Source organism: Hippocampus guttulatus, chromosome 6 (assembly GCF_054856545.1).
Source record: "Hippocampus guttulatus isolate MCC_2025c chromosome 6, RoL_Hgut_1.0, whole genome shotgun sequence".
Classification (NCBI taxonomy): Eukaryota; Metazoa; Chordata; class Actinopteri; order Syngnathiformes; family Syngnathidae; genus Hippocampus; species Hippocampus guttulatus.
This window is the reverse complement of record NC_141266.1, coordinates 15,129,625-15,146,332: the sequence shown is the minus strand read 5'-3', so window position 1 is coordinate 15,146,332 and position 16,708 is coordinate 15,129,625. Positions and strand designations below refer to the sequence as shown.

At 42.5% G+C, this 16,708-nt stretch overlaps 1 protein-coding gene across 2 annotated transcripts; it reads right to left on the bottom strand.

The window, feature by feature from the left end:
- Positions 1-6: 6 nt before the first annotated feature.
- Positions 7-15,585, bottom strand: jazf1b (JAZF zinc finger 1b). 2 transcript variants are annotated; one of them, XM_086113106.1, is made up of 5 exons: positions 15,324-15,585; positions 4,245-4,317; positions 3,062-3,261; positions 2,746-2,957; positions 7-1,941 (listed from the first exon to the last, which is right to left on the bottom strand). In XM_086113106.1, exons 1-5 carry the CDS (start codon positions 15,436-15,438, stop codon positions 1,762-1,764), a joined length of 780 nt encoding a protein of 259 aa, XP_085969232.1. In that variant the 5' UTR covers positions 15,439-15,585; the 3' UTR covers positions 7-1,761. The 2 variants fall into 2 exon arrangements, with proteins under 2 accessions (XP_085969232.1, XP_085969234.1); XM_086113108.1 differs by having other exon boundaries at positions 2,746-2,915.
- Positions 15,586-16,708: the final 1,123 nt, after the last annotated feature.

Below are 16,708 nucleotides of genomic sequence, written 5' to 3'. Positions count from 1 at the left end.
AGTGCCCTAGGAACATACGAAAATATCATTTGATGCACTTTACTGCTAATACATTCACTGGATGCTAAAAATCAAGATTTTTGGCAGTACAATACTGACACAACTTGCCATTAGACTGCAGTTCCATGCCAAGACAATTTTTAAACATGGTAACTTTTAGTTAGGTTCAACGACACGCTATAATTATGCTGGAGCAATATGAAAACTAGTACAAAGACAAGTCAAGGCCCCACTTTATAGCAGGGGTGGGGGACCTACGTATAGAGGGCCAAATACAACCTCTTTGGAACTGTTGGAAAAACCCCCTTCCTACCCTTAACATTTAACCCATAAATACTCATGTAGTTTTTTGGCCTACGAAAGATTTCATACAAACCTATCAGAAAAAGGTTTCCCACCCCTGCCTTCTTAACATGGCTTCACAGGACAGGGAAGCTCTTGGGTCCCTCCACTGTCATTACGGAATAGTTCACAATTCAAGGCAAGGACGAACGTCACAAAATGCAAAATACTCGAACTTTGGTGCTCATTTTTGCAAATGGCTTCCACATTTACTGTATATATTTACATACACTAGGAACGTGAGGTTGACAAAAATGCTCATTCGTTGGCAACTTGTTCCAGAAAACAAAAAGTGCTTCCAAAACTGCATAGGTAAAATGAAGCTAAATGATAGCGAGGAGAGCTTAAACACTGGCTGAACACATGTTGGGGAGGGTTGCTGAAATGCTTTGCAAATGTTACCTGAGTTCACCCTCAGGCACTCGGGTGTTGGTGATTTAGAGGTGGGAAAAAAAGGAAACCAAATTGATTGAAATGAAGTGAAATGCTGGCTAACATATACACACTGGCCACAACAACAAAAAATGTATTTCAGTTATAAAGGAGAAATAGAGCCACGATGTAACGTTGCAAAAATAAAGTGGAAATACTTCAAGAAAAAAGGTGGCAAGAGAATAAAAGCAGAAAAGTTTGATTCTATGAATAAAAATACCCGGGCTGACAACTATTCCAGGGTGCACACCGCATTTTGCCCAGTCAGATGGGATCGGCTTCAGCACACCTGTGACCCAGGAAAAAGTAGTAGCACATTCCCCTCATCCCTCCCTAATTACACTTCTTTTCCCTCAAATGGCTACAACATCAGTTATTTCCATCCGTCGATTTTCTATATCGCTTCGCCTCATTTCGGTATGCTGGAGCGCATCCCAGCTCCACCTCGGGAGAGAGATGGGGTACACCTACTAACTGCAGGTCACATATAGACAAAAGAAACATTCACACACACATTCACACCTAAAGACAATGAACAGTTCTGGTTCAATAATGTTAAATGCCTTGTAAAAATTGAGCAGTATCATATTGAGAACAGCAGTCATGACATAGACTGTGCAGGTGTACCTAATATTGTGGCCAGTGTGCATATATGGGTCCCCCGTTTGGCACGTTGTTGAATGACAAAGGCAATTTGCAAGGTTAAAAACAAAATCCCATTTCAGTCTTATTTACATGATCACCAACATGCACAGAAAAAGTCCAAAGTTAAAAAAAAAAAAAAAGTTAAAAAATCGCAGCTTCAATGTGCAAATTACAAAATGGTGACCTACTCATAAGATTGAACATTCAGTATAAAATCTCATTTTAAAGCATGCATAAAAAAAAATAATTAAAAATCTAGTGTCATAGCACACGGTGAGCAGAAGAGAAGATGAAGAAGAAGAAAAGTCTGCTGGTGACGGCGGGTGTGGTCCACCCGGGGCGCTACTGCTGCATCTTGCGATGGATGAGGTCGACGGAGACGGGCGGGTGGAAGTTGATGGTGTGGTGCCGGAGACCCTGAGATGTCTTGTAGCTCTTGCCGCAGCGGCACTTGAAGGGCTTGCGCACTCGGACCTGCGTCCGGTGGCCGTTCTTGGCGTGATACTTGATCCCGTTGACATTCTGCAAGGAGGAAACAAGTTGTACTTGGTGTGTATTTGCAACACATGGGAGCAGATTTTATTTTTTCCAAGTGATTATAGTTTGTGGTATGAATCAACTCTTGTCAAATGTTGACTTCAGTCTGGTCAAATGTGGACTTTTCTCGGGTAATATTTAATGCTCATAAAACATGACTCTCTTGAACTCTTTAAACTTTACTGTTGTGAAATGAGGACTTTCATATGTTTAGTATAAAAAAAATCTCCTAATATCACATTACTCTCATAATATTAAAACATAACTCTGGTCAAATTTGGGCTTTTTCTTGAAATACCACCATGGTCATTTGAAATGACCTTATTTTTCTGAAATGACCTTAACTTTCAAACTTTTATCTCTCAGTATTTCAATGTTATTCTCATTTAATTCTTTCTCTGAATACGACAACTTTTTCTTGTAATATTGTCAGATTTTTAAAAATTATATATGATTTCTTCTTGTAATATTACCACTTCATTCTTGCAATTGACGCTTTTATTCTTTTATGATTTTCATATCATTTTTCTTTTAATATTATGACTCTCATAATAGTCACACCATATTGTTGTAGATTTACAACATTACTCTTGTAATATTCCAACAAATTCATTCTTGTCGGATTAGGACTTCCATTTTAAATCAGAGCGAATTTTTTTATATCAGACTTATTTATCCACCGCCCCTCCCCCCTAATATTTCCAACCTATTCTTATATTCTTGCATGAATTTATCCTCAGAGGATTCCTCCACCCAGGCATCTGATGGTGAACGTAGTGTTGCAGCAACCTTGTATCTCTTTTTGCAGCCCGGGATGGGGCAGGCAAAGGGTTTTTCGTCGCCGCCGTTCATGCACATGGAGCTGAGGATGGATTGGGAGCTGATGGCGCTCTCGGTGGTCCACGACTCGTCGCTGTCGGACTCCTCGAAGTCCACCTCCTCTTCGTCGCACTCGCTGCCTGCGTGTGTGCGTTTGAAGAGTCGCATCATCGAGGTGTTTCCTTATCAGATTGTCGTCATGGCGATGGCGAGCCAGTTTAAAGGCGGGATACAATGAATGGGTTGAGAGCGAGGCGCGAGCTGGCCGTATGGTGCTCAAAGTTACCTGTGGGCGTGATGCTGCGAAAAGACGAGGAGGGGGTGATGGGCGGGGTGACCGGAGGGGTGAGGCTGCCGCTGGCGTGGCGGGGCGGTGCCGCCGACACGCCGCCGCGACACAGGCTTCCCGTTAAACACAGAGACAACTTGGGCTGCATCTTCTTCTTCAGCGCCTCGTGCTCTCGCCTGGCTGCTTCGGTCATGAACCTGCAGGAAAACAATGAGGCATTAATCCACAGAAGAGAGCTTATTTGGATTTTTTTTTTTTTTAATCACTCAAATTTGGCAAGACTCTTTTCTTTGGGGTGCCAATTTAGCAGACGTTTTTGTTCTCACTTTTACCTTCTCTAAACTTCTGGTTGCTCATGTCCAATGGTTTAGTACCTTTTGCACAACTTTCTGTTCGCAAACAAGGAGTCGAATGCCAAAATTCAGAATAGGTGCTTGATCAGTGCCTCTCTGTAACTCTTCCAGTCTCTGGGTAACTTTGTTGCAGCCTGCCGTGAGAGACTAAGCTCAGTTGCCATTTCTGTGTATCACAACGGCAAATTACTGGAGTCATGATGTCAAAATGTGACCAGACAGCAACATCGTGAACGGGACTGCTTAATTACCAATTTTAATTCAACCACAACATTTATTGTTCTACTAATGGACCATCACAACTGCTGTGAATTCTGCTCTTCAGCTCCAAAAAATTGGGACTCAAATGCTTTGAGTCCAAAGTTTGCAGGGTTGGGTAAGAAGAAGAAGAAGAAAAAAAAAAACGCTGCCAGCTCTAGTCCTATAAAAAGGCAAACGCATGGGATTTATGGACACTTGGTTTAAATGCACGTCATAAAAATGAACATGTTCGAGCAAAAAAAAAAAAAAAAAAAGGAATTCAATTAAGTGATAACCACATAAACGTGCTTTTACGTAGGCTGGGAACGCATCAGCAGAGGTTTCTCCGGAATGCGCGACTCAGTCACCAAATCAAAGTTGACTCGGTGTTGTAAAAACAAAACCAGCTACCGAATCGTGATTCAACTTCTCGAAACGATCCCCCAGATGACGTCTGAAACGGCAGTCGGGTCTCCAAAGGAACTTTCATACGGCTCATCGCTAAACCTCGGTGGCGCACGTCCCAGCATTTGTTGAAACACGGTGAAGTGAATGGACTCATCTTGTCGCTCGGAGCATTTGTTTACCTGTTAATGTAACTGAGGGCAACATAGGTGGGCTGCTGCTGCTCCTGCTTCTCCAGAAGGCGGGGGTCCGTGTCTGAGGGGGACAAAAAGGATTGCTTGAGCCCTCTTCATTCAATGGCGCAATGTTGGAACCCGGTAAGGCTTGAGGAGCCGACGATGAGAAGAAAGGAGCGTTCGCGCGGAGCGCCGATGCGGATTTGGAACTGGAAGTCGCAGCTTGGAGTTTGAAGCGGATTACGTGGGACAGGAGAAGTGAACTCATCTCTTTTCGTCAATGGACGCTACAGCTTCGTGTTTGCTTTCAAAACTGAGCTTGTAGCAGACGTGTGCACATTTTCAGCATGCCGTCTCTGATCCACTGGTGAAAGGACACTTTGATCCTCTCCTCTTTCATCTATAACTGCTTCAGACAACAAAGTGTATGCAGAAAATTGGTGAAGATTGCACGACTGTCTGTGTCCTATGTGTTGTGTTATTTTTGTTATTTTGACTTCAAAATGGCGCCGCGTGAGTGGCTGCCTTTCCAGCAGCTCCTATATTTTGTTGTTCTACTTCTTCCTTTCATAACTTTGCTGCTGTGAATTGGGAATTTCTCCATTGCGAGACTAATAAAGGTTTTCTTATCTTATCTTAATTTTGTGGCTGACATCATTTCTCCAGACAGCAATCAACAGCGCCTCTGCTGGTTGCAGCCAAGTAGCGAACTTCATTTTGGGTTTTTTTTGGGCTACACCAAAAAAAGAAAATAATAATAAATAAAAAACAACCCCCCCCACACACAACTAACATAACTTTGGAAAATAAATAATTAAATAAAAATCAATGAAGCAATTATTGCTCCCATCTCGAGTCCCAACTTTGTTTTGATAAACAAAGGGCAGATTATTATTTTTATGATGATTATCTTTTAAATGGCATGTTGCCATTATTTTGAGACTTAACAATTCTTCCTCCACTATATCGCGGTTGATTTATGCCCCTGCTATATCGCAGATTTTTAACCGATTGTTTTGTTTGATGTCTTTTACAGTCCAGAGCAGGAAAGTCTGAATATAGAGTTGTGTGCCTTGCAAGATGAAAGGCAGCACTACGGTCGACTCGAAGCCTAATTAAGAGCGAGACTTCTTGCTCTGAGCTCCAGTAATCGTCGTCGCTCCCACAGCGCAGAGAGAAAGAGAATATCGTACATACCCGTGAGCACTGTAGCACGCTCTCTTTGTATGGGTTGCTGATTCGCCCTTTAAAGTAGCAATTGACTGAAGCGTTAAAATTACCCTCATATCGATGAGCCTATTTTTCAATATATCTTGGCATTAGCCTTTCGTTCGATGAAATGACATGGGTGGTTTGAACATTTTGCTGTTCAAATACACAAAATTCAATTCTCTTTTCTTGTGTCAGTTCAACGGTCAACTTCAGCTGGGAGTGACAAGCAGCTCGACCGACGCAAGCACGCTTCGCCTCTTATTGGCTATCGTTGTAACCGCTATGAGCTTTTTTTCCCATCCTCCCATCATCAACACTGTACTTTTTGAAAGGCTGCTTAGCACACCCACACATACTGTAAACCTCCGAATTGCTCATTCATGAATACACTGAACACACACTGAGCTGGAAGCCAGGCATTCATCTTGTTGAGCAGGGCTAAGTGTACAACAATGGCCAAACTGCACACCCTGAGGTGAAGCAGGCCTGACTTCAAAGGTTCCTCACAGCAGCGTCCATGTGGGAGAAGAGAGATGGCTCATAAAACTTAGCTGGGCTCTGGAGCTCCGCCTTCCTGTCTGCCTACCTTTGACTTGAGCTGCGAACGACTGCTACCCCCATGTGGCTTGTTTCCATTCACCAGCTCGTTTACTCACGGCAGCTTACGCCCCGGGGCTGTTTGTGGCACAACTTTGTTCGCGGTCCCAAACATAATAAGGCCTAATGCAACTGTCAGCAAATGACTCACATCACCTGACTTGAGAAAACTTTTTATGGGGAGGCGCAGACTTTGGCCGAGAGAGTAAACACGGGAATGATCGCCAGTCACTTTGCTGCCCACTGAGTAGAGCTGTAGGATATACAGTAACAATCAGGGTTGGGAGGGTGACTCGAAAAACTGTATTCTGATACAGTTATCTCTTCAGAATGGAATCCAAGTACCATAATAGTAATGTAACTTGAATACATATGACTTTCAGATTACTCCAAGACCAAATACAGTATGTGGGAACACAACAAAGAACTTCAGCAGTGAGAAAAGGTGGAAGGTCTTAGACTGGCCAAGTTAATCACTGGACCTTAACTTTGGAGAGCTTGCATTTTACCTCTTGGAGAGTGAGGGGAGATACCCTCGGAAATAAACAAGAACCGAAAGAGGCTGGAGTAAAGGTCTGTAAAAGCATTTGAAATGAACAATACAATAGTGGGGCAAAGTCAAGGGGTCTCAAGATTGATGCAGTTATTGTGAGGAAGGGTAATGCCACCATTTATGCAATGGTGGTCACTTGAAGAGAATTTAATAATGTCTGTTCTAATACTTTTGATTACTTGAAAAATGGGCGGCTTCAAACAAAAGAAATTCAGAGATTCATCTTTTGATCTGAACCCCAAATGTTATTGTTCATGTTAAATCTTTAGAATACACCAAAAAGAAAGCAACTGACGATGCTGTTTCGATACTTTTGGAGGGGACTGTACCTGTATATTGTAATGCGATTAAAAAACCAAAAAAACCCCCCAAACAAAACCAAAAAAAACCCCCCCTACTGTACAATATATCTCGCCCTCATTTATATTGTTTGTGTAATTTTGACCGAACATCCAACGCATAATGATTGAGTGTTGATTAGTCATGACTGGAGAACGGGCGGCAGTAATGATGTTGCTCGAGAGGCAAATGTTACTGTTAAATGTGACCCGGGTCACTTTGTGAGCCGAGTTGAACACAGTCGGGCAAGTGTCACGGATTCCCGGTTTCACATGGATGCAGCTCACTTACAAAACATTATGTCAGTCATGCACGCCATTTACTTCCTAATAGTTGAACGGCCATAAGAGGGCGCCGGTGACTGGTATCGGCAGCCTTCGTGAGGCCTCGATACTTTGTAAAAAGGCCGATATCGGCCCGATACGATTCCTGGTATTGGTACTCGCAATTTCTCTATTTTTATTTATGTTTTTACCATTTATTTTGGGTTTTTGATAGAATCAACAAAAGGAGAAAACCTAAGAGAAAATAAATTTAATGTAATTGTACGGGGGGAAAAAAATTGAAATATATATTATCGGCATAAAATTATCTATATTGTTGTATAGAATGATGTCCATTGTGCACAACACTCCACTGAGTATTATTATCTTTGCGAATGCATAATTTGTGATACAGTTCTTTCCTTAGATCTCTTTATGCTCTGCAGACGTACCCAATGAAGGGTCCAGTGTACGTGCAAGTGTTGTTTTCCATATAATTAAGGTTTCCAAAGACACAGAACATTCTGCAGTAATTGCCCAAAGTCTGCCTGCTTGACTAACAACATAGAACCGTTTTATGATAGTGGTAGGAAGGGTTCTGAGAACAGCTCAACGTCTTGACACTCAGGGCCACTCCATAACGTAAGCAAGTGTTTCATTAGCAGCGGCTGTGGTGAGCGGGACAGCACCGCCACTCTCCGCCCTTCATCCAAAGTCACGGAAACAGCGTCGTCAAGATGCTGACAAAGGCCAAAAATGCCAGAGGCGGCTCCCGGAGTCGATGTTGATGTGAACGTTGTCCATTGGTATGCGGAAGCCCAGCAGAAGTTCACTAATGAGCCTCCGTGAGCGGAATGGCAGCCCGCTCAAACAGCAGCGCATCAATCTGTTCCCACACGCTGTAAATCACACACACCTCACGTGGGGACTACGGAGATGGATGGTCTCCGGGGGGCAATTCCTTACAGCCTCTCCTCTTCTTTTGGGGCCCCACCAGCAGTCTGGTCAGGACCAGGAGGAAGGCGCCTCAAGTTGAGATAGGAACCCCTTCAAGCAAACTACATTGGTGGTCTACTTTGGTGGGCAAAAATTAGCAGGCGAAAAAAGGAGGGTTTTCGTTACCATAACTAGTTACAGAGGCCCTTCTAAAGACTCAGGTGGCTGTTAACATAGAAGGTGAAATGTTTGGTGGGTCTTCAAGTGCTCACCGGAGTTGATCAAAAAAAAGAATCTACCTGCCCACTTACTAAATTGCAATGCAGGACTCTCGTGTGTGGTCTCACGAGGAATAACAAAACCTCAATCAAAGTTGAGCAATATAGAGTGACAAAAAAGTGATCAAAAAAAGGAGGACAAGAAATATTCCAATTGGAACATTCATATTGATCAAGGAAATTCTTTCAAATGCCCATCCTTAGTTTGTAGTGGTAACATGCTCTCATTGGCGCCTCCATGACGGCGTACAACAAGAAACCAAGTCGTGATCAACAAACCTTCCTAAGGCAACGGAGGAAGTGACGCCTGCTACAGGCTAACAACGCCCTCTACGACCCATTCGCCCTACCCTCACCGTCTCACACTCACGCCTCTCATTTCCACCGTCGCCTGGCTCTCCCCATCCACCTTCAAGGCCAGATTCACCGGGGGGTGGGCCGAGTGGCGAGCCGTACGATGACATGTTTACGGCAGCTGTGATCAGCAGGGGACACTAGCGGGAACGGTGGCACAGGCGATTCATTATGATGTGGCCTCAAGAAGGAAATGAAACAGAGTAGTTGAGCTCCATGTGTAAGCTGTCTCGCGGCTTATTCAAAACACAGAAAGAGGTTCAAACGATATTTGCAGTATGAGCACTAAGGCATGCCCGCAGACACACGTCTGGCGTTTTTAGCCACTTTTTCCAGCTACACGCAGCATGTAACAGCAATGTCCAGTAACTTTCCAGCAAATTTGCTACCCCACAGTACGACTGTCGGAACTATAATCTTTAATTGATGAATAAATCCTTGGACTGAATGGAAATATGTCAAGCAAATGAATGTACTTTTTTTCTTTGTGTAATAGTTTATCTGAGCTTTGCAACCATCCATTGTCATATTAGCACAGAAGCTAGTGCTAACAAAATAAGGGATGCCCTGGCTGGGCCATTTACTGTAAGTAGGTGGAAGCCATGGTAACGACCACTTATTTGATGGTAATATTTCATTGTTGAGTCAAATATTTATACATTAAATATGCCCAAATTATGGGCAATAATTTCACATTTTTAAAGATTACATTTTCAAAAACAGGGCTTGTTTCTTGTTTATTTTGTCATTATTTTTGCTTTTATTATTTATGTTTTGTGTTTGATTTTATTTATGGACAGCACTGTTTCAGCTAAGGTTGTTTTCTAAATCAATGCAAGTTGAGTAATAATTATACCTAATTTCAAATTTTTTTTTGTCCTCGCAGGAGGGTTAGACATCTGTTAATTTGGAAGTCTCTATCAGAGGTAGGCTTTGATTTGTACAGACATTTTTTTCAGACTATTAATTAACATTGCTACTGTATTAAATCGTCAAAGAAAACAGAGTTCAAACGAATGTACAATAGGCTTACAACAGATGCTAAATCTACACACCGGATGGTTTGTTTACATGCTAGCGGCTGAGCTAGCAACAGCGTTCAAATCAGCTCAGGAGTTCACTATTTAACGTCCGGGTGTGAACAATAGCACATATGAACTGAGGTCATCTACCATTTTTTTTTAGGTAAAAAAATTCAAAAAAATTCTACGAAACTAGCAAACATAGTTTGTGCTGCCCTGCTGCACTAGACACCGTTGTTGATACATGAACGTTATCAATAAGAGCTACGTTTTGACGGGCACGGCAGCCTGCCGTCTTGACAGTCATCGCACAGGAACAGGAACAGCGGTGTCTGGGACGAGGAAATCTAATTAGGCCAACCAGGTGCACAGATCAGGGAACTAGTTAGTGCTTTTCCAAATTTATTACTTCCGCACAGTTTTTCTGGGGGTGTGGAGGGAGGGGGTGTCGAGTAAAATCTCTATAAATGAGCCTCCAGTGAGGTTTGGCAACAAGCAGACTGATTGTTAGCTAGCAGTGGACACTGCAGGCCACCATGACGCCAGGCCCCAGCAGCGCACGCTACATGTACACACACACACACACACACACACACATCGAAAAAAACTCTGTAGGCCTGGTTTCTTAGCAACAAAGCAAACATTTTAGTGAGTTTTTTCCTGCAACACATAACCACCAGACCACTAAGGACATTTTTCAACTTTAAAAACGTGATTTAGGCTTCATGCTAAAACTTTTGCTCGCAAGCTGCTTTTTTTCTGGTCCTTGTTAGTATCTAAACTTTCATTGTGGGTGAACATGTTCACAAAAATGGAAGGCATGAGTGATGTATGCTTGGCCCTTTTTGCAGATGTTGCAGTGTTCACTTTTGTTATATTGTAACTGTGGTAGTGATTTATTTATGTGAAGTACTGTGTAACATTGTGTATTTTTTTAAACTGCAAAGGGAAAAAATCTATTGAGGGATAAATGTTTTCATATTACAAGAAAAATGTTTATTATTGTTGAACATTTCACAATAATACCTCTCGTCGGCCACATAGAAGTCATTTTTCAATATTTTTGGAAAACAAGAAGAAACACCATTTTTAGAACACACATTGGTATGTTTTTAAATTGATATTGTACCAAAAACCTCAACCAGATGGGTGAACATGTAAGCGAAATGAAAAAGACCCAATCAAAACTGAAAAAAAAAAAATGTTTTCCAAAAATACTGAAAAATGACTAATTGTGCTATCTAGGCAACGATATGTATTGTCATAAAATGATCACTCTGTTCTTGTATATCTACAAATTAAATCTTCAAATATTTAGATGTTTTTTTTTTTTTTTAAATAAGTGAGGAGTCAGAACTGTGGTCTTCGATCTGCTTCACGTGTCACGTGCGCCGAGACGACTTATGTTGTTATTTGATGCTATAAAAAAAAAAAGTTGAACTGAATTGAATGTCATGGTGGTATGATAATTTTCCTTTTCAGTCAGGCCACAAAACTCTTAGGTAGACTCCCACACTGACTCACAGCACACTACGAGGATAGAAGTCTTGGAATTGCTGGCCATGCCAATGACGGGGACTGAACATGTCAGATATGAATGTAGTCCCTTTTGCACCAACTGCAGCTGGGTAGCGCCATCTATTGTCTGCCAGCCTCACCGGACAGCCTGTTGCTTTGGATGGAGAATGTTGTTGCTTGTTCTCCAGGCGCCTAATTATAAAGGAGAATGTGCTTCATGCAGCAGGCTGCCAGATGAGGAGGAAGAGTTGCCAAATCAGGCACTCTGTCTGTAATTATGCTTCACAGGCATTTGGCACAGTACGCAAGATTTCGCACTTCTTTGAGTGGGCACACGATGGGGCTGGGCTGAGGGCTTGAGGGTGTGGGGGGGGGGCACAAAACTTTTCCACACCAAGGACACTAATTGCCTCATTACACCCCAATAAGTCATTTTCTGAGATTTCTTTCCCCTCTGCGACTAACACCTTAGACACACGCATCGCACACAATGAGAGGGGAGAGGATATTAAAGCCATTCAAGCAACAAACAAGAACAACAGAGGCAGCTGGGTCCTGTCAGCTTCAATAATGAGACTGAAATGTTAGACGGACGGAACAGATGCAAAGACTAACCATGCTAAAGAGCCAGCGAGGGAATTTATTCTTGGGATTACTTCAGTTCTATTACATAGTTAGTTTATATGTCAAACGTGAAGGCCAGGAGGAACTGAAACACTGAACAACAAAGACGAACAGTTTGCCATCTATTGAATGAGTCTATAATGACAACATTACCTGATATTGAATGACAAGGTCCTAGTTGAGACAGGGCGGACAAGCATGTGAGAATTTCATGATCGGAGCTGTTGCATATGCAGCAACAAGTTTGCCAGGTTTGACATTTGCCTGATATTAACGTTTTAAAAACTAGATACAGAATGCGGTCCACAGCAGATGCCACTGTGTAACAAGTGAACAAACCAGAACAGTCACACTTATATGAGACAGAGGTCTTAAAAACATCTCTGTGGCATGCTTTTGTCAAAATATGGAAATATAGACATACCATAGTGTATATTTACAACACATTTCTTGCCATGGTGTAATCAGCTTGTTGAACTGTTTTAGGGGCAGATCTGTCTCGTGTGATTGAGCAAGTGCTGATCCTATCCCACATAGTGCTAGACCAGGGGTGGGCAAACTTTATGGCTCGGGGGCCGCATTGACTTTTAAAATTTGACAGAAGGGCCAGGTCAGCACGAGCTATGGTACATTAAAAAAATAAAAAAAAAAAGCATTTGTTGACAGTCCATATCAAACATCAACAGAACAAAAGCATGAAAGTACTGTATTAATATACTTTTTTAAATGACAACAGTGTTGTTGATGCCCTCTTTTAGCCTGTGCATTGCTGCAGATGGGTTGTGATCAGACCAGTAGAAGTAGAGCGATACAGAGGTCCTAGGTGGTCAAAAAGACCCCCCCCCCCACCCCCGTGTTCTGCAACTTCAAATCAATGCGCCACCTGGCGGTGAAATGCCTGTCAATACAAGTCCAATTGAAATGAATGCAATCATTCACATCGAACCTTAATTGTGGACCAACCTTCGGCGGGCCGGATTAAAAAGACAAAGGGGCCGGATTCGGCCCGCGGGCCGTAGTTTGCCCACGTCTGTGCTAGACCGATCACGAGATCCTTCTCATCTCGCGATAATCTGGCACACCCTTCGGACTTTACCCTCATCCATCGCATACGTTCTCCTCTTCTCCCTGCATGTTCCTCGCTGTAACTCCAGGAAGAGTCCAGAGCTTTCAGCTGTGCAGCTCCTCATCTATGGAAGTCACTTCCACAGTCACCACGAGCTATTGACTTGTTCCACAATTTAAAGTCCCGCCCTAAAACTCATCGTTACCTCTGCCAACGTCATCAGGCTTTTACACTTTTTATCACTTTGTTGTTGTTATTCCTCACTGTCATTATTTTATTGGTGTGTTGAGTCTTGAGTCTCGTAAAAGTCGGCTACAAATTAGGGACACACCAATACTGATCCCAGAATTGGTGCCCATTCTATAAATCTTCACTTGCACTCAAAAAATGCTCCGATACTTCAAAACGAATACCATTTTATCAGCCTCACATACAGAAGCGCTGGGAGATTACGATAATTCCTTGATTTAAAAATTTACTATTTACTCAACTAATAATTTGAACTTAAAAGAAAAATAGCTAAATAAATTAGTAACAAGTGAAATAATGAAATAGCAATAAAAAAATAATACCTACTGTTCCTGCTGACTGCACTCGGGCTGGGAAAAAAAGTCAACCAACTCAGCTGTGTCAACCACAAAATTGTATAGCGCAAAAATATTATTAATAATTTTAAAACCATATTTGCAATGCCCAGAACCAACTGCCCATGTTCAGCCATTTTCATACTGCATTTAGCAGGGGCCCAGCGGACCATCGTCAAACCAATTAGTAGTGTATGCGATGAGGGGCATGACACCACAGAATGAAGCGTTGCTGAGCAGCAGGGAGAAGCACAGCAAGAGAACTTCTGCCACGACGGCGAGATGCCTTGAATAGGAACATGTCCCATTCGAGCGCATTGTTATAGTCATGTGTGAAGAGCACCTCCAGTAGGACAGGAGGTGGCGGAGCGATTCAGCGTTACTTTGGGAGACCTACTTCTAGGGAACGTCATGATTCAACTATCCATGTTCGTTTTTCTCAGCTGCTTGTCTCGTCCCCCTTACAATAAGCAAAATGAGGGCTTTCTTTTGCAGCAATGAAAGATACATTTTGTCAAGGTGAGATTTAACCATTGGCAAAATCTCAGTTTTTACTTCTGGTATGCTGCTACGTCAACACTTCCAAATATGGGCAAGCTGGCAACTGGTCATTTTGTGCTGCCGTGCAGCGCTTTCATACCCAATGCAGTGTCAATAGAGTTTTATAAACAGGTCAGCAGCTTGTGCTTGAACTGCTTCCATCTGTACTGCCTGACACATTGGGCTCTGGCACTCTTTTTTTGGTGTACTCGGAATAACCCTACCACATGTCACATTTGAACTGAGTTTCTGAATGGTCGGAGTGAAACAGTGCACTCTCTGTGCAATATTTATGGATGTACTCACAACGAGGGAACAAGGATTTTGTCCAAGTCCAAGTTTTAACTCTTCTTCGTCTTGGTTTTTGTAAAAATAAATTCACCCCAAAATGCAACTTGTATGATTTTTTTCTTCTTCTTCATGTTTCATTCTTTGACTGGTGCCACTTATACTCCATAGTGACTTCTTTACATAGCATTCACATTTCGACCTCTGGACATTTTGGTGTCATCAATTGATTTAATATGCACATTTTGGCAAAGAGGGAAAGGGTCGGAGTACCTGGAGAAATTTCATGCAAGCATCGGCAGAGCATGTGAACTCCTATCAGGAAGTCCAGAGCTGTGATGCGAACCTGTGCCAGAACCTCAAAACTGTGTGGTTAACCGCAATGCAATAGAATTCAACATACTATCGTTAATTAACTTTATACTTGATGAGTGGGGAGGCATTCTGTCAGTATACAAACGTTTAAAATAAATAAATACTTCTTAGAATGTGTCGCCCTTCACAACAGAAATAAAGCTAAAAGTTTTCGTGCCTCGTTAAAGGACAATTTTAAATGCAATTCAAAAGTTTTAAAGTAGCTTGAGGTTGGTGGAGTCTGCAAGGCAACCGAACTTCCGGTAGTTTGGTGCGCGGGCCCTCGCGTTGCAATAAATGTCGCACGAGCGAGAATACAGAATGTCAACAACTCTTCTTCCTGGTGCAGTCCAAAAGTCGTTGACATATAGCCATATGTATGGCAGCGGGCAATCGCTGTATTTACGTCGCGATGCGATGGACAGGAAGTACAGAAGAGCGACTCCCACCACACCTAGCAACAGGGTTGTCAAGGAGCAGGAAGCCACCGGCTAATTCGTTAGCATTAGCCTAGCCGCTAATGCTAACCGTGAAGCTCGGCCGTCGGGCTCTCTTACCGATGTGGTTATCCTCGATGTGCACGATGAGCTCGGCCAGGGAGTCAAAGTGGAGTCCGCAGCTGCCGAACCTGCAAGCGTTGGAGAAGAAAGAAGCAGCGGCGATGCCTGTCATGGTCGCTGCTGCATTGGAAACGCAGGGTACCTCGGCAGCGGACTGACGGCCGGAGCACAGCGGTGCGAACAGCTGGAGCTTGCAAGGGCGCTGTGCTGCGCGCCGGCCGGGACTTTTTCTAAGATGCGTCAAACTCGAAGCAGACTAGTAATGTTATCGGAAGTAAACTGTCTTGCCCTTCATAACAAAAGCTCAGCCCGGAAATAATGTAAAAGTTGTAATTGACTATAGAATGGCATGATAAAATGCAATTGCAGTACTGTAGTATCAGAGTCACACTCTATCTATCTATCTATCTATCTATCTATCTATCTATCTATCTATCTATCTATCTATCTGTCAGTGTGTGTGTTTGTCTTTACTTTTGCCTTTCTTTTCAAATACAGCTAGTGGTGTCTTAATGTTTTTCTTTGAAGTAAAGTTCATTCATTCATTCTACTGCCCAAAGACAGCTGGGATAGGCTCCAGGACGCCGCGACCCTCGTGAGGACAAGCAGAATTAGAAAATGGATGGAGGGAGGATGGATGGATAGATCGGTACTAATACATTTTCGATGTTCAGTGACGAAATTAGTTTTTTTTTGTTCCTCAAGATACAAGTGACATTTTATTCAGTGTCAGATCCAAATTTGCGTTATGTCGAATCAAATTTTTGTCGTGATTTGTCAGTAAAATCATTTACTCCGGAAGGGGCTGCGGCCGATGTTCACCAAGCATTTAAATCAATAAGAGTGCTTTAATATTTGTTACATTAACGACGTTGATTCTACTCAAACTGGTTAATCAAAATGTATTTTCACATTTGTATTTATCATAATTTATTTTATCATAAATAATAAAATGAAAACATAACTAAAATGTGCACATTTTTATTCAATCATCGATTCATTAAACTTTAGAAACTTATGGAGTTTACGCGGTTCGGACAATTGATCGAAAGCGAAATGAAGCCGTTGATGGTACTGTAGTTCACTTGCCAGACTTTGGTGCAAGCAGAGGGTTCGGTTTCTACTCAGTGTGCATGTAAATCATAGGTGTCAAACTCAGGTCCTGGAGGGCCGCTGTCCTGCATGTTTTCCAACTCCCCCTCTTGCAACACACCTGATTCAAATGAACAAGTTTCAATGTCAGGCTTCCGCAGAGTTTGCTGATGATCTGATCATTTGAATCAGGTGTGTTGCAACAGGGAGACTTGGAAAGCATGCAGGACAGCGGCCCTCCAGGACCTGAGTTTGACACCTATGATGTAAATGGTCGTCTGTTTCGATTT